The sequence below is a fragment of the Pelophylax lessonae genome, assembly GCF_965119305.1.
Source record: "Pelophylax lessonae genome assembly, chromosome: 1".
Lineage (NCBI taxonomy): Eukaryota > Metazoa > Chordata > Amphibia > Anura > Ranidae > Pelophylax > Pelophylax lessonae.
The window spans coordinates 740,436,123-740,463,126 of record NC_138768.1 but is presented as its reverse complement, the minus strand read 5'-3'; the positions used below and the strand labels follow the sequence as shown (position 1 = coordinate 740,463,126).

General features: G+C 43.1%; 1 protein-coding gene across 2 annotated transcripts in view; it reads right to left on the bottom strand.

The window, feature by feature from the left end:
* The window catches only part of LNX1 (ligand of numb-protein X 1), a 282,665-nt gene that overhangs the window by 239,927 nt on the left and 15,734 nt on the right, over nt 1-27,004 (bottom strand). For both annotated transcript variants that reach the window (XM_082256708.1, XM_082256709.1), the window contains exon 2: nt 12,984-13,433. In XM_082256708.1, coding sequence (XP_082112834.1) covers nt 12,984-13,378 — 395 coding nt within the window. In that variant the 5' untranslated portion in view covers nt 13,379-13,433. The remainder of the gene's footprint in view (nt 1-12,983; nt 13,434-27,004) is intronic.

Below are 27,004 nucleotides of genomic sequence, written 5' to 3'. Positions count from 1 at the left end.
GCAGTCGCCATCCCAAAGAAGAATGGCTTCATCTGCATGTGTACTGACTATTGCACCCTCAATTGAAGGACCATTCCAGACTAGTATACCACCCCATGAAAAGAAGTCATACTACAATGTCTATCTGGGGCAAAGTGGCTCAGTGTGCTGGACCTAATGAGTGGATACCACTAGATTTTCATGCATCCTCAGAACAGACAGAAAAAAAAGGTAATGGAGGGATTCACCAAGACATCTTGCTGGTCAACTGGACTAATGAGGATTAGAGAAAGAAGACTTGAAGTTGCCAAACCAGGCATATGAAGACAAAAGGCCCAGCAAGCCCTGGGAGTCAATACAGGAAGTGTGATCCAACCAATGTAAACAAGCTTTCCAACAGCTAAAATGGAGCCTGACTTACACCCTAGTCTTTGCCTATGCTGACACTGCGTGGATCAACTAACTGCATGTGGATGTAAGTAGATAGGGACTCAATGGAGTATTGTATCAACTACACAGCAGACATCTAAAGAGTCGGCCATCTATGTGAGCCGGAGTTTCACCCCTGCTGAAAAAAATGACCCCATTCTCAAGTTCTTGATTTTGAAGTACAACAGAACACAAGCAAAGGTGATGTGATTGGTTCTCTACTTATATGCTCGTGTTCAGGAGAGAGGCCCCAGTGCCAGTGGACTTGGCCTTTGGCAACTCCACAGAGAGAACACAAACTGTAATTCACAAAGGCTATGTAGACAGTCAGGAAGAATCTACAAATAGTTTATAATTAGGCTCAGAAGCTAATAGCTTCTTATGCTCAGGGACAGTGGAATAGGAGAAGCTAAAGTAATAGTTTTGGTTCAGAGTGCCTCTTATTCTGTGCAAGTTGCCAACTCTGGATACGGCAAAAGAGCCCCAGACCCTCGTGCTTCCTCCTCCATATTTCACAGTCAATGTCACACACTGAGGAACCCTCCTTTCACCTACTCGGTGGCAAACAAAAAAAAAACGTTTGACCGATCGTGTTAGGGGGTTGTAAAGGGGTTAACAAAACAAAACGTAAGACTTTGCTAACACTATTTGTTTTAAAGCACCTTGAATATTTTCAGTGGGTTTAAATGAAATATTCAGTTGGGCTTTAATGATTTTTTAATGACTACATAAAGTAAGTGTCAGTAAAGAAAAAGGGTGGCTGTCATTACTTAACTCCTTTTGAAAATGTTATTGTTCTGTTTGGGTCTGGCTTCAATACCCCTAAAGAAATATCAAAATGCAGTAAGTGCGTGTCTGAAAAAGATGGAAAGTCTTAGCTCTCTACTTGTCCCAGGTAGGAGACTCTGCTTTGAAGCCAAAACAACTATAGTCAACTAGAGCCTAGTACACATGGGCCAAATGTTGGGCAGCATCAGTCGGTTCAATAAAAACTGGTTGACATTCGGCCCGTGCGTATGGCAGCAGGCCTGACAGAAGCTGGCTGTTCGGCTGTTCTCTGTCGAAGGGTCATGACCGGAAACGTCTGTTGACTGGCTCCTCCCAGTTGGCGCTCTCAGCCAATGGCTAAGAACACTGGCTCTAGTGTTCTGGCGGGAGGGTCTGGGGGGTATCCCCCTGTCAGAACACAATAGCACAGCTGGGGAGATCACTGTACCAACATCTGATTGTTAGTACAGCGGCTCTGGCTTAAGCTGTTAGGTTTGGTTGAACAAAAAAAAAAAAAAATAGCAGTGTGTACGAGGCCTAGCTTTTTCAGAAGGAGAGGTCCTACTATAGGTTTCTTTAACTGTATGAAATTCTGCTCCCTAAGTCTTCCAGGAGTTTGGCTTTAAATATTCTCTTATTGAAAATGATGGCTGCATAAACCAAACGCTTTATGGAGCATCCAAAGGCAAGCGGATGGCTCATATTAATAAACAAGGACATGATCTTAGTCAGAATTCTTTTGTTATCTTCAAGAAAACACAAGCAGGCAGATTGCCTCGGCAATGACCTCAGTTCTGGTCTTTGGGGAACATTCTTTTCACTGAGAAAGATAGTATGATGTGTAAGCCATCCATCCTGAAATAATTCTTTCGCAAACAGCCAGTGGTGTCCTATGGAGCTGTGAATTTACATACACCGGATGCTTTTATTCCTTGATAAGCTATGGGGAGGAAAATACTGTAAAAAAAAAAAAAAGAGAGAGATAGAAAATCTTAGAGCCAGCAGCTGTGTGAAGAGTTCCATCCATGCATTTTAGGTGATGGGAACTGCTACTTGCAACTGGCTAATCTTTTGTGTAATGATATGTGTAGGGTATTGAAATTCTTTGTGTATTTGGATCTGCAGGCATACAGTTGTAACAATAATCAGGCTAGGTTAGTGAGCAACTAAAAATAGCCCGTTTTCCAGCTATGCCGTGCTCTTAGAGCAAGGATTATATTCATTGATAGTAATTTAACGTCATTTGCCTTCAGGCTAGAAGATATTTTTCCAGTTGTGTTCCTGCACGTGTTCTGGATGTCTACTCTTCATTTTCTGGGTCAGTTCCTTATGCTAACATGTGTTATGGCTCATTAGAAGACAAATACCAAGACCACATGATGCCACACCGACAATTATTTTATGTGATAAGCTTTGTACATTTCTAGCATTGGCACATTATTTGAGAAGACACACCTTCAATAAATATTCTCCGAGTTGTAAGGCAAAGTAGTATTTCCAGTCAACACATATTTAAAAATGTTATTGCAATGTTTAGCTTCAAATTGATGAAAACCATAACTGAATGAAATTTGGGCTGCCCATTGATGGACCATTTTTTTTTTGTTCAGACAGTGGGCAAAAAGAACAGATTTCTCCATTCACACGGTCAGGGTGGATGGAGGAATCGTCCCTGCTGTGCCATTTTATTCTGACAGCTGGGACTGATGACTATCAGAATACACTGACCAGTGTCTGCAGCCTATTGGTTGTAACCACTGATCGTGAAAAATGTTCCAAGTCAGTTTGATAGTAGTTGATTGTTAGATCGACTTCTGTTGAGTGGGAGTGGCCCCACATGGATAGAAATTCAGTCAGGCCCCTGCTGAGCTCACCAAATTTTGATCCATCTATGGCCAGCTTTAGTTTGCTAAAGACATTTAATAAAAAGGACCTTTTTTTTGCTATGGATTTCAAACCACTGCCCCCAAGTACCTGCAACCTTGGTAGCCTAGACTTCCAGTACTTCTGTTTGTAAACAAAGCAGCCAGGAATTCCCTTCATCTATACCAGAGCCTTACCCTCTGATGTAGATGGCAATGGGGAACCTACATTAAAAAAAAAATGGCATGTGTTTCCCCCCAAAAATGTATACCAGACCCTTATCCTTGATGAGGGTCTAGTATGGATGTCAATTAGGACCTTGTGCCTTTTTTTGCATGGGGTCCTCTTTGATTTAAAGATATGTATTTTTAGGGAGTTATCCTTTGCCTTTTTTGGAGGAATCCAACAGGTCTGGTATGAAATTTAATGGGGAAAGAATAAAATAGGAAAAAAGTGTGAGCCCCCCCCCCCCCAAATCCATACTAGACCCCTATTTGAGCATGCAGCCTGGCCTGCATACTGCTAAAGCACTGTATATTTTGAACAAATTTAATTTTTAACAATAAAATACTGTTTTCCCTTTAAAAAAATTGTGTTAGTGTTGTAGATTTCCTGAAGACTTATTTCAGCCACATTCTGACTACATGTATACCGGGCAGTGCTGGAAAATAAATGGTGGTCATACAAAATATTGACACTTTGGGCCCAATTTGGACATTTTACCTTAGGGGTGTACTGACTTTTGTTGCCAGCGGTTTAGACATTAATGGCTGTGAGTTATTTTGAGGGGACAGCAAACTTACACTGCTATACAAGCTGTACACTCACTACTTTACACTGTAGCAAAGTGTCATTTCTTCAGTGTTGTCACATGAAAAGATATAATAAAATATTTACAAAAATGTGAGAGGTGTATTCACTTTTGTGAGAGACTGTATATATTTTGTGTAGGGGGCTAATTATTTTATTAACATGAGGTAGGGGTCTCCTCTGAGAAAGCCCATGTACTCAGCAGTGGTAATTTACCACTGAATATTAAACGGGCACCAGAGTGTTTCAGTGATTTAGTCATACTGTAACTTCGCAATGTTAATGAGATTACAGGCAGCCCATTCACTTGTACACAGATCTCAGCCATTTTCAGAGGAAAAACTTCTCCTCTGTTCTTCCTGTGAGAACTATAGTTCTTAGTTTCATACATAGGGTACCAGAGGAGATCATTTTCCTCTGAGAACTGCCGAGAAATGAACTGATAAAAAAAATCTCAGTTTCATAAACGTACACCTTTATATTATATGCAACCTACAAATGTATTGACCACTTGCCTACTAGGCACTTAAACCCCCCTTCCTGCCCAAGCCAATTCTCAGTTTTCAGCGCTGTCGCACTTTGAATGACAATTGAACGGTCATGCAACACTGTACTCAAATGAAATTTTTATCATTTTTTTCAAACAAATAGAGATTTCTTTTGGTGGCATTTAAACACTACTGGGGTTTTTATTTTTTGCTGAACAAACGAAAAAAAATACCAACAATTTTGAAAAAGAAACAAAAAACAATTTTTATAGTTTGTTATAAAATTTTGCAAACAGATAATTTTTCTCCTTTATTGATGTGCGCTGATGAGGCGGCACTGATGGGCCCTGATAAGCACTGATAGGCTGCACTGATGGGCACAGATAGGTGACGCTGATGGGCACTGATATGGTGGCACTGGCGGGCACTGATGGGTGGCACTGATGGGTGGCACCAATGGGAACTGATGGGCGGCACTAAAGGGCACTGGTAGGTGGCACTGAAGGGCACTGATGGGCACTAATAGGTGGCACTGATGGGCACTGATGGGAAATGATAGGCACTGGTAGGTGACACTGATAGGTAGCACTGATGATGGGGCACTTATTGGCACTGATAGGTGCAGCACAGTGGTGTAGTGGTTAGCACTTTCACCTAGCAGCAAGAGGGTCGCTGGTTCGAATCCCAACCACGACACTACCTGCCTGGAGTTTGTATGTTCTCCCTGTGCCTGCGTGGGTTTTCTCTGGGTACTCCGATTTCCTCCCACACTCCAAAGACATGCTGGTAGGTTAATTGGTTCCTGTATTAAAAAAAATTGGCCCAACTATGTATGTAATAATGTGAGTTAGGGACCTTAGATTGTAAGCTCCTTGAGGGCAGGGACTGATGTGAATGTGCAATGTATATGTAAAGCGCTGTGTAAATTGACAGCACTATATAAGAACCTGAAATAAATAAATAAATAGGTGGCACTGATGGGTATTGATAGGTGGCATTGATGGGCAGTGATAGGTTACACTGGTGGGCACTGATAGGTGGTACTGGTAGATGGCATTGGTGGGGTGAGGAGAAAAAAAAACTGATTGCCGGGTGCGGTTTACATCACATGATCAGCTGTCATTGGCTGATAGCTGATCACGTGGTAAGGGGCAGGGACCCAGTTTTTTCCACTGTACTGGGGCCTAGTGCATTTTTGATGCGTTCCAGTGCATTCAGGTGCATTTTTTATGCATTTTACCATGCTCCAGTACAGTTCAGTGCAGAAAAACTGCAGCATGTTCTACTTTTTTCCAGAACTGGAATGCCCTGGAACTGACCGCACTGGTATAAACTTTGCCATTGGAAACCATATAACCTACTTTCCATGCATTTTTGATGCAGAAAAAAAACACACTGGACTGCATATGGTGTGAACTAGCCCTTAAATGTTAGTGCTGCTGTTCTTCTTTAGCCATTTTCAGCAACATTCTGTCTACATGCACACACTCCAGTGTCAGCTGCACATTATTGTTAGTAATGGTGGCAACTTCACAATGGGCCTACATAATGTGGTCATCATAGTCGCATGTTGTCTCTCTTGAAAGCACATGCAAAAGGGTAACACAAGAGCACAATTGGGAAATAGTTGTCACTCCATAACAGCAAGAGCCTAAAAAATGACCCTATTGGCAGGACTATCAAGGATCATAATAGTGGAAAAAAAAGAAAGACTTTAGAAAATACATGAACCTACTAAACATATACAACAGTATATGGTATTGTAGAGGTTGGGTATAGATCTACTCACAACCTAAGCCTCGTTCTAACTGACAGAATCAAATTACCAATATCACAATGATACTGGCATAGATAATAGCTAAGCACCAAAACAATTCTTTGCAACCGAGTTTCAACACCTATATACTATATGCTACATCTCCTCTAGAAAACCTGTAATATGAAATATGCACTTGAGGTTACTCATAGATGTTAAATGATAGTCAGATGATACGATAACTACTTGGTTGTTGCCATGGGTATGACATGAAAACATAACATGAATATGAAAAATACAGGAAAGTATTAAGCAATCTGAAACTGGAGCAGACGGGATTGGCTCAAAGGTACAACAGAAACAATGACGCAGGTTTCTCTGAATACCTGCAAACACGAGATAAAAAAAAATCCTATCTGACATCACCAGCACACTTAACAGCATGACAATATTTTTAAGGCCGTAATGTGTTATGTTTCTCACTTGTTAATGTGTTGGCAGTGATCCTGCTATTATTGTGTGTGTGTATGGCGCTATTGGACAATTTAAATGGTAGAATAGTCTTTACTGGTGAGATGGACCTCAGGCTAGTATTGGAATGTTTGCAATCTGACTACTGCGATCATCAAAGGTAAGACTTTTAATATTCCATGATAGACTTCCGGGGCAAGGCTGGTAAATGAGTTATTAGCCAATTGTCTCCTGGGCATTAAGAGCAGGTTCATGCCTGTGCGTCACTGTTGCCAACTGCCAGCATTTTTACTGGCAGCCAGAAAAAAAGTATTGGGACGCCTGCCTTTACACGCACATAACTTTAATGACATTCCATTCTTAGTCTGTAGGGTTCAATATTGAGTTGGCTTACGCTTTTCAGCTATAACAGCTTCAACTCCTCTGGTCAGGCACAGTGGACAAGAAGGCCTGGCTCGCAGTCTCCGCTTAAATTCATCCCAAAGATGTTTTATTGGGTTGAGGTCAGGATTCTGTGCAGGTCAGTCAAGTTCCTCCACTGCAAACTCACTCATCAGTGTCTTTATGGACCTTTCTTTGTGTATGGGGGGTTTATGGTGTGGTGTGGTTTCTCAGGGGTTGGGCCTGGCCCCTTAGTTCCAGTGAAGGGAAATCTTAAGGCGTCAGCATACCAAGACATTTTGGACAATTTCATGCCCCCAACTTTGTGGGATAAGTTTGGGGATGGCCCCTTCCTGTTCCAAAATGACTGCTCAAGAAAGGTCCATAAAGACATGGATGAGCGAGTTTGGGGTGGAGGAACTTGACTGGCAAAGGGTGGGACAACTCAATATTGAATCCTAAAGACTTAGACTGGGGTGCCATTAAAGTTCATGTGCGTGTAAAGGCAGGCATCCCAATACTTTTGGAAATATATTGTATATGGAGGCTATTGAAATCCTAGGTGGTCATATCAGTGTACAAAGCTTAAAAACATACCTTGCATTCTGGCAAATGCCAGGACTGCCAGATTGCAGGTTTGATCATTTTTGCTGCCATGTCTGCATTTTTTCCCAAAACATCCTGTTATTTAAACAGGGAGCTGGTACCGCCATACCAGATGTAGTTGATTGTTCCCTGCAATATAAAACCTTGCCCCCCACCCCCTTATACACTACCAGAGTACTGTAGGAAAAATTTGTTTTTTTATTATTAAAAATGAATAGTTTGCTGCTTCCAAATGCATCTCTGCTTATCATTCTGATCCACTAAAGGCCCTACAATGAGTGAGCATGCCAACAGTGGCACTGGCATGCAATGCACAATGATACAAATGTGTCACCTTCAGTGACATGAAAGTAGCTTGTATGTTTATAAAGGAACCTTGGACACTGAACAAGAATTAATTGCCAGTCAGTTATGACAATGCTTGTATGACTATTAATTGTTTTGCATTAATTATTGTATTTGAAATTTCTGTTATTTTAACAGTTATCGTTACCGTATCTGTGCAGTAATAATAACGATCCATCTATAAATAATCCTAAAATTATGTGTCTTCTATGAAATGGCTGCATGTCTAGAGTTTAAAAAAAAGGCTGCTGCAGGTATGAAATGCACATATCTGGAGTTCCACATACCTGCAGCAAGCGGTAATACACTATTTTATTCCTGAATGCTGGGCTGTTCCGACTCCCCCACACATTTGTATAGGCCAATTCCTATGATATCCTGTCTCACTGCCTATAAGGAATGAGGCAGACGGATGACATCACAATCTCTACTTCATCCAATAAAATAATGCCATTGAAAAAAAAAAATACATTCTCCAAATGATGATGCTGTCGGGGGAGCAACTCCCTATAGAGGAGAGCCACGGAAGCCGGAATACTCCAGCAATTTTCCACATCCCTACCCTCCAGATATAAGATATGGATACTTACATCAATCCAAGTTGGACCACTGTAAGTTTGGGGAAAAAGATAATTCCTGAAGTCCCGCTTTAAGTTTTTCACTCTTCAACCCCCACCTAGACCCTTCATCCATGTTCATGTTTTTAGGTCATGTGATGGCTATGGCTCCCACCAGAACAGAGGGCCCAGACAAATGTGGCTGCATTATGCATAATTCAGGCAGCAATAGTATTTGTCAAATATTAAAAAATAATATAAATATTTACAATATTTCGTACTGTTATTATTACTATACAGGATTTATATAGCGTCAATAGTTTGTGCAGTGCTTTACAAAATGAAGGCCGACATTACAGTTACAATACACACTGGTACTAGAATTTTTTTTAGAATGAATGCACAATTTGCAGAATGAGCCATATAATGGTTTTGCTCTAAGGGTTCTTCTTTTATAGTTGTAGCACCCTCCTAGGTAGAGAGTGAGAGAGTATAGTTTTTGACTCTGTCTACTTACTAGAGGGGCTGCAGGCAAATCTATATTGCTCTTTGCTTACCAGAGAGCAGGATCTGTTAGTGAGGTCTGCTCATTGTGCTCAGTATGCGATTCATTGTGTCTAGAGAGTGTTTCACACTGATCCAATAGGGAGGCATGTTGGACAGTGGGAGGAAACCTGACAAATGGATGCATAGGCTTTGATAGAGTCCTGTTTATTGGCAGAGGTGGGTCGCCTCAGTGCATTCTGGGATACTGTATAAAACCCAGGAGCACGTGTGCTGCTGGGTCTTTGGCTGGAGAGCAAAGTCCTGCAGGGAAGGGGGCGGCTATCTCCTCCTCTGTAGCAGTGGCACGTGGTCGCAGGAGTCGTCCTGAGGGCCAGAGGAACGGAGCTGAACCCAGAGGTCTAGGAGAGCTCACTGGAGGGGAGACACTGGAGACCCTGGGAAAATTGTATTGTGAGTACAGGGGCTCGTGTCAATGGGGCCTGACCTGAGGGGGGCCACACCAGGAGTAGGATAGTCAGTAAGCGGGTGTCGGCAGTCAAGAGAGAGGTACTGAGGAGAGTGTCCTGAAGATAATAGATAGTTCATCAAGTCGTCTTAAGAAAGAGACTCAAAACTAGATTCACTTCAGTGGCAGGGTGAGTCAACAGCCTGCCTGTATCTAAAGATAGAGGTCCTCCAACATTGTGAATAGTTAATTCAGAGTATCCCACTAATCCCTTCTTTAACCCCTAATTTATAATAAAACACAGAAACAGCCACATACCCCTGGACTGGCTACTGGAGCGAGCCGGGGATGATAAGTGAGAGACTGTGCATATGAAGGCTGCTGATGGTAACTCAGTGGGACCCGAAAATTTGAAATCTGGCAGTCCTCAAGGGGCAGTGCTACATTGTTATGCCCATACCAGATATGTAATTATAAAGAGAGAAATGTATAATATGCAGACATTATCCAGATAGATATACATTTATCCAAAAAAAAAAAAAAACATCCGGTATATCAAATGGGATTGTATTTCCTATAGAGCATTACTGCTTCTCTGTTTTAAGTACTTTTGAAGTAAAATAGATGCACCATTGTAGAATCTGTACCTAACACAAAGCAGGTGCTGCATAGCACGCTAATGTAACCACATGCAAACCACACATAGATCCCTCTGTGGTGCAAGGATTTAGTGAGCACTATTCTTTCTCTTTACAGCTAATCCTTACTACAAGTATACACTCTGCTGCATTATCTGTTTGGCAGGCTCGCATCCTGTCGGTAATGAACATGCAATAAACACAAATAAACTGACTGTAAGGAAGCAGCTTACTTTACATTTCCCAGGAGTCTGCTTATATGAGAGATAATTACAACCATAAATAAGATAAAGGTAATATTATGAAATAACTCACAAAAAAAGTGATCCTACTTCCGACATACGTGTGTGTTATACACAGGAAAATACATGCTGAGCTCCAGGAAACATTTATTTCAATTTTATTTGTTAACAGTATTTACAAGCTTTTTTCTAGAAATTCACTTTTGTGATACATGATACTCTGTAGTTGATTTCTGAAATATGGTGAAAATGAACAAAAAAAGATTCTCTTTGTAACCAATCTGCAGCCGTGGCCAAAAGTTTTGAGAATGACACAAATTTTTTAAATTTTTTATTAGTTTTATGAAGGTCATTTGCATATACTTCAGAATGTTATGAAGAGTGATCAGATGAATTGCAATAAATGGCAAAATCCCTCTTTACCATATAAATGAACTTAAAACCATAAAAAAACATTTCCACTGCATTTGTGAAGAAGGCTTTAGGGTGCGCAGGAAAGTCCAGCAAGCGCCAGGAAAGTCTCCTACGGTTGGTTCAGCTGCAGGATCCGGGCACCATCAGTGCGGAGCTTGCTCAGGAATGGCAGCAGGCAGGTGAAAGTGAATCAGCACGCACAGTGAGGAGAAGACTTTTGGAGGATGGCCTGGTGTCAAGAAGGGCAACAAAGAAGCCAATTCTCTCTAGGAAAAACATCAGGGACAGACTGATATTCTCCAAAAGGTACAGGGATTGGACTGCTGAGGACTGGGGTAAAGTCATTTTAGAATCAAAGCAACTTCTCCCAACATCCAAGAACTGTTTGGTGATGAACAATGCCTTTTCCAGCATGATGGAGCACATTGCCAAAAGGCAATAGGAATAACTAAGTGGCTTGGGGAACAAAACCTCAAAATGTTGGGTCCATGGCCAAAAAAATACCCAGACCTTAATCCCATTGAGAACTTGTGGTCAATCCTCAAGATGCAAGTGAATATAAAAAAACCCCACAAATTCTGACAAACTCCAAGCATTGATTATGCAAGAATGGGTTGCCATCAGTCAGCATGTGGCCCAGAAGTTAAATAACAGCATGTCAGGGCAAATTGCAGAGGTCTTGAAAAAGAAGGGTCAACACTGCAAATATTGACTCTTTGAATAAACTTTGACACTTATGAAATGCTTGCAATTATACTTCAGTGTACCATAGTAAAATCCTACAAAAATATCTAAAAACACTGAAGCAGCAGACTTTGTGAAAATAATTATTTGTGTCATTCTCAAAATCTTTGGCCACGGCTGTAGAGTTTTAGTTTCTATTTGCATTGAGAAAACAAGTACATAATTTATTGGCTGCTTAGGGTAATTCCTGCAGTTTTATCCAGGTGAACCAATACCTGAATAATTTAGATCAGGGGTCCCCAAATTGTTTAGTACAAGGGTCACACTGTATACTTTTACAAATATTTGCAGGGAAAAAACACTTGATCAGAGCCTCTCTTACATCAGAGACCCCATTAAAGTCCCCATTTAATCAGGGTCCCCCTTACATTAGAGTCCATCCTTGTATCAGGGTTCCCATCAGAGTCCACCCTAGCTTCAGGGTCCCAATCAGAGTCCACTCCTACATCAGTGACCCCATCAGAGTACTCCCTTACATTAGGTTCCCCATCAGGTCAACCCCTTACATCAAAGTCCCCCTTACAGAAGGGTCCCAATCAGAGTCCTCCTTTCATCAGTGTCACCATCAGAGTCCTTCTTTAAATGAGGGTACTCTTCAGCCCCCCCTTACATCAGGGACCCCACCAGTACCCCCTTATATCAGGGTCCCCCTCACATCAGAAGCAGAGACCACAGAGAGTGTCTGCTGACCTTACCATCAGAGTCCTATCTTACATTAGGGTCCCATTCAGTCCCCCTCTTACATCAGGGACCCCAACAGTACCCCCTTATATCCGGGTCACCCTTACATCAGAAGCAGAGACCACAGACAGCATCTGCTGACCTTAAACCTCAATCTATGCACATTGAGTATATGCCACAGACCCTTGCTGTGGGCCAGATAAAATCTTGTAGAAGACCAGATGTGGCCCATGGAATATAGTTTGGAGAATCCTGATCTAGAGAAACAGAGCAGATCTCAGTATCTCCCAAAACATGTAAAGGCAGGCCTATGAGTAAATTTACACAACTGCATAAATAAATGACTAACAATATACAGCAACCACTCATATAAAAAAATGGCACCATTTATCTTTACCAAGCAGTTCCTGTGCCAAAGCCAAATGACTACACCAAGGCACAACCTCTCAAAGCTGCCTAAGAAGGTCACAGAGAATACTATCTTGCATTGATGTCATCACTTTGCTGCAGGTAGGAGGAAGCATTGTGTCAAACTTTCCTCTTCCAGGGATCACTCATTTATACTGTACATTGAAACAGCAGAAGGAGGCTGATCTCCGTCAGAATACACACAACCAAAAGCATAACAGCTTCTGCAAAGACACCAGGATTTAAACAATGGCGCTATTCCTAGGCCAGCATTTTTTTTTTTTAAGAAACTGCACAGTGCATTGGAATGTTTGTACTCGTGTTTAAGGGTCTGAGAGTACTAGGATGGCCCAGCAACTCTAAATGAATTGATCAAACTTGCTAAAAACCTATTCAATTCTATATAAACTTTTAGAATTAAATGATCATTTGCCAGTGTGATGAAACTTACCTGTTCAGAAAGTGATCCTCAAGGTCACATCTTTGAAGAACTTCATTACAATATTCCTTTAAGGGGCAAACAACCAAAAGTTTATCCAACAAGTTCCTTACTAGCACAGTGGATTTTTTGCAGGACTGCAGCATGACATGTTTCCTATCCATAGGACAGAAGTTCTCATGTATAAGGAAGTTTGTGAGGCAGAGGGTGCAGAATGTGTGCCCACATGGGGTGTCCAGAGGTTGTACCAGTGCATGAAGACAAATGTGACAAGTTAAATCATCATCCACTTCCTCGGTGTAAGTGTAAAAATGGTTTTCCTCTGTGGAATGTTGCTGTCCACATACCGTACATAATAGCTGAGGATCGGCATTATCCAATACTTCAATTTTATCACAGAATTCCATGGCTGAAGGTCATTTGAAGGTATATATTCCAAAAGGACTACTGGCAAAGCTACCACTGCAATAAGAATAGAAAAGAGATGTGTTATAAAACAAGAGAAAGAAGACATGAGTAGAAGAAAATAATATTATACTCAAACTAATAAACCATCTGCAGGTGGAATCCAGTGTGTTAAAAAAATGCTGTAGTCCTAAGATGCCCATAGACAATGGGTGGTAATTAAAAGTCTAAAGCAATCCTTTTTTTTTTCCCATTCGGTGATCAGAGATATGCATGCGCATTCCCTATTCCCATTCTAATGCCTCGTACACACACAACGATTATCGGCCGACCGATCGGCCGACTTTTGTCCAGAGTGGTGTTTTGTTGGTTGGAATGTGCCTAGACTGCACACGAATTTTCTCGGCCAACAAAAATCTACTTCAGAAGTGATGTCATGTGCTGGTTTACTTTCCGTGTGTTTTTTCTTCTCTGAGCATGCCCAGTCTTGCTCATCAGATTTTTGTCTGCCGAAATCTGTACTGACTGACGGAAAATCGGCCGTTGTGTTGACGGCCAACAGAAATTTTATAGCCTGCACACCAGATTTTTTTCGGCCGAAAAGTCGGAGTCGGTTGTCGAAAGTATCATACTAACAAGCCGAAAATCGGCTGATCGGACCAGCCAATAATCGATGCATGTGTACGAGGCATTAGAATGGAGCTAGATAAGCTACTGGCTAAAAAAATCAAACCTTAAATGGTAGACACACACATATATATATATATATATATATATATATATATATATATATATATATATATATATTGTATACACACAAATGCACAAGCGAGATACTGTAACTGGGCATTCACAGATCTTCACAACTGCACAATATTGTTTCATGACTTAGTTGAGATTTGTGGTCTGTACAGGGTGTTATATTATTAGTCCATGACATCCAGAACTACAGCAGCACCAGCAGCAACCTTAGGCTATTGGCATTGTATAATTCATTTGCTATCACAATATACCATTCAGTACAGGCATACCCCGCTTTAAGTACACTCACTTTACATACACTCGCAAGTAAGGACACAGCTTGTTCAGCTTGGCATGACACTACTCCCGGTTTTTAACATTGGCGTTTATAGGAAATCTTGGTCAGCTTGACATGGCACTGCTCCCAAACCATAAGTGACAGGGATACCAAACTTAGGGAGCACCGAGAGGGGACCCAGCACTACAACATATCCGTTTTGTGGCCAGCCAGCTTGCCCTAGGTAATATACCATGCCATAGTCCTGGATCCCCTTAACATGCTCCCCAAGCTTGGTGTCCTTATCATATGGTTTGGGAGCAATGCCATGTCAAGCTAGTGTATTTACATGCATTGAGAAATTAAAAAAGGTATTGCTTCACTTTAAGTACATTTTCGTTTTACATACATGCTCTGGTCCCATTGTGTACTTAAAAGTGGGGTATGCCTGTATAGTCACTGCTGAGGAATGTACAGTATTTTAAAGCTTAATTATATGTCATTTCAGAAAATATAATGAAAGACGACAGCTGCCTATTCAGTATATCCATGTTGTATTTTTATGTTGACGTTCTTGCATGATATCCTACTGCAAAAATCACTTAAGAGTTACATACAGTATGTGCCAGTACAGAAGCTACAAAAGCTAGAGACGTACATTTTATTCAGTATGAGATTCCCCCGGTTATTTTACAAAGAGAGTTAGAATAATGGATTGCTCCCATTCCATTATACAGGAAGAGAGTAATAATCACCAGAGGGATCTGTGCTAAAGAGGAAATAACATCTAAACCAAGTGCCTCATAATACAGATAAGAAATAAAGAACATAAAAATCCTTAGAAGCAGATTTCCATTTCCTAATACCAAGGACAGAGCATCTGATATAGACTCAGTGGGCGAAAATGTAAAAGGTTACTGTTATTATTGACAGGAGCCTGTAACATTAGATGGAAATTAAAATATCCTGGCATATTTCTCGACTACCATCATCATTCCTTCAATGACATAATCATTATTTCTCTCCTGGGTAACAGATCATATTTCCCAGCAGCAGTAGAATGATATGACAGCCGAGTGTTTCCAAAAGTTCTGACATCTTGCATGTACAGGATGCTAGAGCAACGTATTTCATCATTTATTTGCATTTAAAATTCCACTACCATCTGCTCCCCAAAATCCCTTTATTTCTGTGCCTAAATATAAATGACAAAATATTAAAAATGCTATTATAACAATGAGCTAAATGTGCACAGGTATATATGAATTTTGTAATGAATGGAAAAGAAAAACAAATGTGACTTTATTAACTTCGTACAAAAAAATAGCATCATTACACAACTGAAGCAGCCACCTCCTGGACCATACAAGATTCCAAAAAAAACAGGGAACTGCTCACTAGGTAAAAAGCCTTGGAAATATTTATTTATTAATATTTATTAAGTCCTCCAACACACACAGACTAATCCATCCAATGTAGAAACCTCCTATACCTCCTATCTTTTGGACCAATATTTCAGAGAATGCAGCCAATTAATTCGTAAAGAGGTAAAATTATCAAGAAAGCAGCATCATTGTTCAGTGCATGATGTTTTTAGGAACTCAGTTCTGTAGGTTGAGTAGCTTAGGTGAAGATGTGAGCTTAGGGTGAAGATTGAAAGTAAGACACACATCAGATTCACTTTAACTTCATCTATAAATCTATATATTTGGCTTCTAATAATGGTACATCTGATGAGGACATCTGTTATACATAGTGGTTGAATTCACAAAATAGACACCTTAGAACTTTTTGTAAGGTTGTTCTGTTTCTTACCAATGACAAAACTGTTGAAATGTTGTAATATATATATATATATGGGACCTCATTTACCTGCCAGTTGAGTTTTATTTCTCCCTATTCATTCCTGAGATTTACACAATTAGGTCACACAGTGGTGCCAGCCTTATGACTTGACTTTTCTCTGCTGCAATGTTTTTTAATCTATGGCTTGGGACTCCTATTGGGTTGGGGACATGTTTGGGACGGGTCGCCCACTTGACTTTGTTATACTTACCTGCTCTGTGCAATAGGTTTGCACAGAGCAGCTCTGAATCTCCTCTTCTTGGGTCCCTCGTTGGAGCTACCGGCTTCCCCCCCCCCCCCCCAGCAAGCTGCTTGTTATGGGGTCACTCATGCATACAATGGCTCCTGCTGCTGTATCTGAGACAATGCAGAGAAAGAGAGCCTCTACTCTTGTGCACATCACTGGATTAAGAACAGGTAAGTATTTAGTAAGCATTTAGAGGGAGGGGGGGGGGGCGGGTAAGATGGTTGCAGAAGGTTTTTTACCTTACTGCATAGAATACAGTAAGGTAAAAAATCATCTGCCTTTAGAACCACTTTAAAGGTACATTCACACCTGCGAATGTACCCACACGCTAATTAAATGAGAGAATCCCAGCAGGGGTTCAAGCAATTAGTTGCAGGAGGAAGACCAATTGAAAGCAGTGGCTCCTACAGCAATTACATGTGAGTGATCAGCCCTGCCTGTGCCCAATCACTTTGATGGCTGCATGAGAGATTAAATGCGAGTGCCTGTGATTAGCTGGGGGAGCTGGCAGCCTCCCATGGCTTTCAATTTGGTTGCCTCCCACACCAATCACAGGAACCCCTGCTGTACTGTAGCTATGGAAGAGCGGAGTTACCATGCTAAGTTGCTCATTTATTTGGACTACAAATTCCTCCTTGACTTTTGAACTCCATTACATAGGAAGGAGGGGTTGTGATGTCACATAAGATAGCTGAGAAGGCTGATAATGTTGTTTGATATTTAAGCTCAGTGCACAGGAAGCTACAAGGATGGTGGGTTTCTGGCTAGATCAACATGTATTTTTCTGCATTGCAAAAATAAAATTAATGCAGCCACCACATCTAAGGACAAGAAAGCTGCAACATATTTTATTTCTTTTTGGGTTTATATATACCATAAAGCTAAACGGCAGAACAGCAGCAGCTGACCTCGCTGTTAATTTGCTTTCACCTCCTGTCAGCATGTTCCATGTTAGCACATTTACAGAACACATGCCCTCCCTTTTCCCATGTGAGTGCTGCTGTACAGGATATTGCAGGGGGCCGATACCAAGTCCAATTTAGATACCAACACTAGCTGGAATTTAAAGTACATTAAAGTTTTGTTAATCGTGTATTGCTGTTTTACTGTGGTGATGTGAATTTCTCTCAATAAAGATGTTTTCTGATTTAAAAAAAGGTTTGTTAGTAAATACAAGCTGCTCCAGGTTTTGTCCACTTTTATATCTTCATGGAGGCAGAATGTATGGAGAAGTGAAGGTCCATTCTTTTATACAGGACTACTAACTACTAGGAGGAATTTTGATGCATTGGGATAAGTATTGCATGCCACATTTCAATATATTTCCTTGTATGGTCTACTGAATAGGGTCCACTAGCACCACAGAGCAATGGAGTTGATTTACTAAAACTGGAAAGTGCAAAATCTGGTGCAGTTCTGCATGATGGCCATCAATCAGCTTCTAACTTCAGCTTGTTCAATTAGGTTTTGAAAAAAAAAAACTGGAAGCTGATTGGTTTCTATGTAGAGCTGCATCAGATTTTACATTCTCCAGTTTTAGTAAATCAACCCCATTGTGTGTTACCACAATGCATGCTGCCACCGAAAGAAGTATGTGACACTAAAGGCACGTACTTGATGGAAATCGGACGAAATATCCTCCGATTTTTCTCTCTCTTGCTCAGCGGTCAAAACCGTTTTTAGTTGACAGTACATAAATGTTCACGAAATTTCTCGTCCGATTTTTTTATTTTTTTTTTGGGACATTTGTTCCTAGACTTCCGGGTTGTCGGCAACATCAGATCATGCGCAGCGTTTCTTATCCAATTTTTCACGGACGTACTGCATACACATTAAACGAAAATTGGTTGTCTGGGGACGGACGATAAAAATTTTGGTGTTTGTCCCTCCGTTTTTTTTTTCGATGAAAATGTCGACAATGGCTGCTGAAAGTTGTGTACACACTAGCCGAAAATCGTACGATTTTACCTCGGACGGGATTTTTCGGCAGATTTTCTACTAATGTGTACCCCACTTAACACTTCAATCTTCCCTTACCTTAGAGTTTCTATTTAAATACATTTCTATACCATTTCTAGTGTACTAGTCTGAATGGCAAGATACAGGGCGTAAACAATTCTCATCCAGTCCAGACACACAAGAGACTTTCAGTGAGTGGAAGACAAACTTATCTCATATCTCAACAAAGACTTTGCCAGTACTGTAGTGTGGGAATGTGTCTGAGAAAAAGTAAAGGCAATGCCTCCTCCAATTAACTCCTTGTTGCAGACTAGAGCTAGTACTGATTGCATATGCTTATGTATGTCTGATAAAAATAATTTGTTTTAATCATTCATTTATAACAGTTTCGCAAGTACCTATAGCTGTGCATGGGGGGTACACCATTTTGCTATTTATTTCTCTTGAAAATTAGTAAAACACAAACTATTCCATGTTATAAAGAATAAAGCTTTGAAACAAAGCTTTGGATTGCAAAAAAAGAGAGAGTGTCCTGCGCTATGGATTAATATTTGTAACCTACAAATGCTGCTGTTCAAAAAATCTTGCGATTTAGTAGTGATTGATGAAATAATACACAGCGCATAAATAGGTATGATAGAAAAAGGTGCAAAATGTGCAAAATATGTAGAAATGTGTGTATTGTTTACTTTTTCTATCATACCTATTTATGCGCTGTGTATTATTTCATCAAAGCTTTGGATTAATTAAGAAAATTCCAATATTGCCAAGGTACCAGGCTGTGCAGGGCTTATCATTGCTCCTCTCCATGTTTCCACTCTTCCACTTAGGATGACCTAGGTGGTTGAGTTTACATTGACCGGTCTTCCCCTTCTATAGAGACTACATAAACAAATGCCTAGACCAGAGGCTCTCAACCTTTTAATGATTACCGAGTCCCAAATCGATTGGCCAATTTGTCCCTATATACCCGTCGCCAGACTGTCAAAATCATTATCAGGCTAATTTGGTACGGGTATGACTTTAAAATATGTCAGTAACCTTGTTTTACATATAGATAGCTTGGAACAGAACAGAATGGACAAATGACAAATTGAATCCTATTTATATAAAAACAGGAACATTTAAAGAAGTAAATCCATCCAGTTAACAGTTTCAAAAAACATTTCCGGTGTCGTGTCGAAGAGTGACCTCCGTCGGATAGTGCCCGGGTCGGACTGCGCATGCTCCGTAAGTGACGTCACCCCAGCTGATTTGTCAGAACAGCAGGGGTTGGCGCCTGCGCAGTCCGTCGGGGGCACAATCCGACGAGAGACAGAGCGGGGAAGAATCTAATGTCAGATTCTGACTCGCTCTGTAGCGCGTGCGCAGTCCGTAGGGGGCATTTCTCGACGACAGACAGAGCGGGAAGAATCTAATGTCAGATTCTATCTCGCTCTGTACGATCAGTACACATATGGGACAAATTAAAGGGGCACCCTGAAATACTAAAAGGGCACTGTGGAACACTAAAGGGGCACCCTGAAATACTAAAAGGGCACTGTGGAACACTAAAGGGGCACGCCGACTGCAATAATAAAAGGGCACTCTGGAATACTAAAGGGGCACGCCGACTGCAATAATAAAAGGGCACTGTGGAACACTAAAGGGGCACCCTGAAATACTAAAAGGGCACTGTGGAACACTAAAGGGGCACGCCGACTGCAATAATAAAAGGGCATTCTGGAATACTAAAGGGGCACGCCGACTGCAATAATAAAAGGGCACTCTGGAACACTAAAGGGGCACGCCGACTGCAATAATAATAGGGCACTCTGGAATACTAAAGGGGCACGCCGACTGCAATAATAAAGGGGCACTCTGGAATACTAAAGGGGCACGCCGACTGCAATAATAAAAGGGCACTCTGGAACACTAAAGGGGCACGCCGACTGCAATAATAAAAGGGCACTCTGAATGCAATAATAAAGGGGCACTCTGACCGTGGGTCATAAAGGAGCTATGTGACTGGGACACATAACGGGGCACTCTGATAGGGACACTGGATGTAAAGGGGGACTCTGACGGGGACACTGATGTAAAGGGGAACTCTGACGGGGACACTGATGTAAAGGGGGACTCTGACTGGGACACTGATATAAAGGGGGACTCTGATAGGGAAGCACTAGATGTAAAGGAGCACTCTAATGGGGACATGGCTGTAAAGGAGGACTCTGACAGGGACACACTGGATGTAAAGGAGGACTCTAACAGGGACACTGGATGTAAAGGGGGACTCTGACCGGGACACACTGGATGTAAAGGAGGACTCTGACGGAGGCACAGACACAGGCCAAACTACGGCGGGGGGACATGAACTGCATGACGGCGGGGACACAGGGTGGATGACGGCAGGGACAGGGGCTGAATGACGGCGGGGACAGAGGCTGAATGACAGGGGGAAACAGGCTGCATGATGAGGGACACACTGATGAGGCACAAATGAAGAGGCACTCATTGGCATGATTTAGGCACAGATGGGCATGAGACACAGGTGGGCATAAATAGGGCAGAGATGGGCATGGATGAGGCAGAGATGGGCATGGATGAGGTAGGGGCGGTGCCCATCGGTGTGTACAGCGTGCGAGGAGAGAGCTAAACCAGACATGCAGCGTTCTGTTGACAAATGATCACTCTGTCATTGGATGGAGCGATCACATGGTAAATGGCCCCTGTCATTGGCCCTTTAACACAATCCGTGGGAAGCGCGATTCGGATGTCTCTGTACACCCTCCCAGAATAGGCCGACCACGCTGTAGCCATCATTGGGCTATGCCCTGGTCGACAAGTAGTTAATCCCCATAGTCTTAGCTATCCGATATTACCCGTAAAGCGGGGCTTTGCATTACTTATGTTCTGCAATATTTGGCCAAACTCAATCACCATGCCAGTCTCTGTGAAAATTAGGCGTTGCCCCCAAAAAATGTGTGTGGCTACTGGATGTCCTCTAGTATAAGTTTGCCAAGTATGGTGCCCTGAACCCCCGTGGTTTGGGCTCTACATTTATAGTAGCTTGGCCTGCTATGTTAATCCATTGCAGAGTCTTAGTCTGGAAATTTGAGGGGCTACAGCTAGGACCCCAAATGAGTCCGGGGGCCATATTTGGCACAGAGGTAGGGGGGTCCTTCCTTTACCACCCCAAACATTTTGGGGTTTGTTAGCTCAAAATTTCCTGATCAACTTTTTCTAGGGCCCCTTGAGAGTATGTGGCCCCCGGGCCATACGGCACAGCAGGGAGTGCTGGATACCATTGGACTATTCTGCGGTGGTCAGCTAAAGTCTACCCCAATGCAGGTCCCTGTGAAAATAAAGCATTGGCCCCAAACAAATGTATGTGCCAAATTTGGTGCCCCTGAGCACCGTGGTTCGGCTACCACAGGGCCCTACATTTAAGCTAGCCTGGCCCATTATGTAAATCTATGGTGCAGCCGCGATCGGAAAATTTGAGGGGCCACAGAGCGGGCCCCAAATTAGTCCAGAGGCCCAGAGGTAGGGAAGGTCTTCCTTTACCACCTCTACATTTTTGAGGTCGCTAGCCTGAAGTTTTATGGTCAGCTTTTTAGGAGGCCCCTTGGGAGTGTGTGGCCCTCGGGCACTAATGCGGAGTGGGGATTGGTGAGTACTGCAGGAATCTCTGGACTCTTAGCTATTTAACAATATTTGCAGAGCCTGGCTCTGCAGTTCCTATGTCCTGCGGTGGTTGGGCAAATTCCACCCCCATGAAGGTCCTCATGAAAATTAAGCATTGGCCCCAAAAAAATGTTGTGGCCTCTGGGGGTCCTCTAGTAACCCTATACCGAGTTTGGTGCCCCTGGGCAACATCGTTCCGCTACCGTGGGGCCCTAGATTTAGGCTAGTTTGGCCTAGCCTATGGTAATATATGGCGCAGTAGGGAATTTTGGAGGGGCCACAGCGTGGGCCCCAAACATGTTCAGGGAACCTGGACTCTTTCAGGGCCTGGGCTGTGGCCCCTCAAATTCCCACCCCCATCAGAGTCATGGATTAACATAGCGGGCCAATGTACCATAAATTTAGTGCCCTGTGGTACCCAAATCACGGGGGGGGATATGGTCACCAAACTTGGTACAGGGATACTAGCTGACCCCCCAGGGTCACACACATTTTTTTGTGGACGATGCCTAATTTTCACGAGGACTGGCATGGGCGTCAAATTTGCACAAATACTGTAGAACATAGGTACCAGTGAGCCCTGCTCCGCAGGTAACATTGGATAGCTAAGAATATTGAGATTAATATGGTTTCCAGCAGTCCCTTCTCCACGGTACTGCCCCAGGGCCACACACTCCCAAGAGGCCCCTGAAAAAGTTGACCAGAAAATTTCAGGCTAGCTACTCCAACATTTTCAGAGTGGTAAAGGAAGATCTCCCCTACCACTGTGCCAAATATGGTCCCCTGGACTTGTTTGGTGCCCGAGCTGGGGCCCTGCAACTGTGCCCACTCGAAGATTGCCATACTGCACCAAGCTGACCTAAATTATGGGCCTAGTGGTACCTGAACCCTGGTGGCTAGGGGCCTCAAACGTGGCAGGGGCCACATGCTTTTTTCAGGACCAATGCTTAATTGTTACAGGGACCTGCAAATCTAGGGCCCCACGGTAGCGGAACGATGTTGCCCAGGGGCACCAAACTCGGTATAGGGTTACTAGAGGACCCCCAGGGGCCACAAAATTTTTTTGGGGCCAATGCTTAATTTTCATGAGGACCTTCATGGGGGTGGAATTTGCCCAACCACCGCAGGACATAGGAACTGCAGAGCCAGGCTCTGCAAATATTGTTAAATAGCTAAGAGTCCAGAGATTCCTGCAGTACTCACCAATCCCCACTCCGCATTAGTGCCCGAGGGCCACACACTCCCAAGGGGCCTCCTAAAAAGCTGACCATAAAACTTCAGGCTAGCGACCTCAAAAATGTAGAGGTGGTAAAGGAAGACCTTCCCTACCTCTGGGCCTCTGGACTAATTTGGGGCCCGCTCTGTGGCCCCTCAAATTTTCCGATCGCGGCTGCACCATAGATTAACATAATGGGCCAGGCTAGCTTAAATGTAGGGCCCTGTGGTAGCCGAACCACGGTGCTCAGGGGCACCAAATTTGGCACATACATTTGTTTGGGGCCAATGCTTTATTTTCACAGGGACCTGCATTGGGGTAGACTTTAGCTGACCACCGCAGAATAGTCCAATGGTATCCAGCACTCCCTGCTGTGCCGTATGGCCCGGGGGCCACATACTCTCAAGGGGCCCTAGAAAAAGTTGATCAGGAAATTTTGAGCTAACAAACCCCAAAATGTTTGGGGTGGTAAAGGAAGGACCCCCCTACCTCTGTGCCAAATATGGCCCCCGGACTCATTTGGGGTCCTAGCTGTAGCCCCTCAAATTTCCAGACTAAGACTCTGCAATGGATTAACATAGCAGGCCAAGCTACTATAAATGTAGAGCCCAAACCACAGGGGTTCAGGGCACCATACTTGGCAAACTTATACTAGAGGACCTCCAATAGCCACACACATTTTTTGGGGGCAACGCCTAATTTTCACAGAGACTGGCATGGTGATTGAGTTTGGCCAAATATTGCAGAACATAAGTAATGCAAAGCCCCGCTTTACGGGTAATATCGGATAGCTAAGACTATGGGGATTAACTACTTGTCGATCAGGGCATAGCCCAATGATGGCTACAGCGTGGTCGGCCTATTCTGGGAGGGCGTACAGAGACATCCCAATCGCGCTTCCCACGGATTGTGTTAAAGGGCCAACGACAGGGGCCATTTACCATGTGATCGCTCCATCCAATGACAGAGCGATCATTTGTCAACAGAACGCTGCATGTCTGGTTTAGCTCTCTCCTCGCACGCTGCACACACCGATGGGCACCGCCCCTACCTCATCCATGCCCATCTCTGCCTCATCCATGCCCATCTCTGCCCTATTTATGCCCACCTGTGTCTCATGCCCATCTGTGCCTAAATCATGCCAATGAGTGCCTCCTCATTTGTGCCTCATCAGTGTGTCCCTCATCATGCAGCCTGTTTCCCCCTGTCATTCAGCCTCTGTCCCCGCCGTCATTCAGCCCCTGTCCCTGCCGTCATCCACCCTGTGTCCCCGCCGTCATGCAGTTCATGTCCCCCCGCCGTAGTTTGGCCTGTGTCTGTGCCTCCGTCAGAGTCCTCCTTTACATCCAGTGTGTCCCGGTCAGAGTCCCCCTTTACATCCAGTGTCCCTGTTAGAGTCCTCCTTTACATCCAGTGTGTCCCTGTCAGAGTCCTCCTTTACAGCCATGTCCCCATTAGAGTGCTCCTTTACATCTAGTGCTTCCCTATCAGAGTCCCCCTTTATATCAGTGTCCCAGTCAGAGTCCCCCTTTACATCAGTGTCCCCGTCAGAGTTCCCCTTTACATCAGTGTCCCCGTCAGAGTCCCCCTTTACATCCAGTGTCCCTATCAGAGTGCCCCGTTATGTGTCCCAGTCACATAGCTCCTTTATGACCCACGGTCAGAGTGCCCCTTTATTATTGCATTCAGAGTGCCCCTTTATTATTGCATTCAGAGTGCCCTTTTATTATTGCAGTCGGCGTGCCCCTTTAGTGTTCCAGAGTGCCCTTTTATTATTGCAGTCGGCGTGCCCCTTTAGTATTCCAGAGTGCCCCTTTATTATTGCAGTCGGCGTGCCCCTTTAGTATTCCAGAGTGCCCTTTTATTATTGCAGTCGGCGTGCCCCTTTAGTGTTCCAGAGTGCCCTTTTATTATTGCAGTCGGCGTGCCCCTTTAGTATTTCAGAATGCCCTTTTATTATTGCAGTCGGCGTGCCCCTTTAGTGTTCCACAGTGCCCTTTTAGTATTTCAGGGTGCCCCTTTAGTGTTCCACAGTGCCCTTTTATTATTGCAGTCGGCGTGCCCCTTTAGTATTCCAGAGTGCCCTTTTATTATTGCAGTCGGCGTGCCCCTTTAGTATTCCAGAATGCCCTTTTATTATTGCAGTCGGCGTGCCCCTTTAGTGTTCCACAGTGCCCTTTTAGTATTTCAGGGTGCCCCTTTAATTTGTCCCATATGTGTACTGATCGTACAGAGCGAGATAGAATCTGACATTAGATTCTTCCCGCTCTGTCTGTCGTCGAGAAATGCCCCCTACGGACTGCGCACGCGCTACAGAGCGAGTCAGAATCTGACATTAGATTCTTCCCCGCTCTGTCTCTCGTCGGATTGTGCCCCCGACGGACTGCGCAGGCGCCAACCCCAGCTGTTCTGACAAATCAGCTGGGGTGACGTCACTTACGGAGCATGCGCAGTCTGACCCGGGCACTATCCGACGGAGGTCACTCTTTGAAACGACACCGGCACGTGCTGGAAATGTAACTGACACATTGGTTGTGCTCTCACCCAAACTGTCAAACCATCCAATGGCTGGTGTCATAACTAATCACATGTGCAGGGTCATGGCAGTTGTAGATTAAACAGAGGCCAAGATGGCAGCTTTTTTGGCTAAAAACGATAGGTTTACTTCCATTTTAAATACAAAAGCTAAAAACGACTAGTGAGATTTTTACAGTTGTTTTTGTGCAATCAAGTCATGGATATAAGGCAGTGATGGTGAACCTTGGCACCCCAGTTGTTTTAGAACTACATTTCCCATGATGCTCAACTACACTGCAGAGTGCATGAGCATCATGGGAAATGTAGTTCCAAAACATCTGGGGTGCCAAGGTTCGCCATCACTGATATAAGGTGTAGGTATTGACAACGTTACTTGCATGTTATGTGACAGTTCAAAGTCAACTTCTTTAGTATTATATCAAGTTCAATAATTCAGAAGGCCCGGTTTAATTTTTTTAATTATTCAGTGTTCTTTTCCCATACACCTATCATTTGGTTCTCAGAACCCCAATAAGTATGATTAGCCCTGTTTAGGACCTCTGGCACCTGTATTTAAAAAATGTAGAATTTACAGTGGTAAACACAGTGCAGGAAGGCATTCACATGGGATTTTGAGCACCCTACTCTCCCAGCATGTAGCAATGAGGCATTGGAAAATTGGTTCCAAGGCACAAGATTTTCATGTTAAGGCTGTTTTTTTTTTTATATATACATTAAGGCTGTTTAATTTTTTGGAAGGTTCGCTTCAAATGTTCTGCACTTTCATTATTTCTGCTAATTCTTAATTAGACTCAAAAGCGTTTAGATGTGCTTAGATGCACTCATGTGCGTCAAACAATTGGAAATTCATTAATTTCAATTGACCAGAATATTTATTCTGGTCATTGAAATAAATGTGTAAGCTCTAAATGCGCCCAGCAAATGGGGACATTAGCGCGTTTAGGCGCATTGGCCGTTTTTGTGTCTAAATGCTCCTTTCCTGAATGCAATTTTGCTGCTTTCAGATTTCTGAACCTAAATGCTTCTGCCTCTAAATGCCTGTAAATGCCTATGTGTGCATATGCTAATAAAGAGGGGCATTTAGGGGCAGAAAAAAAAAATCAAACGCCTGTAAAACTAGTGTTTTAGCTGCAGTG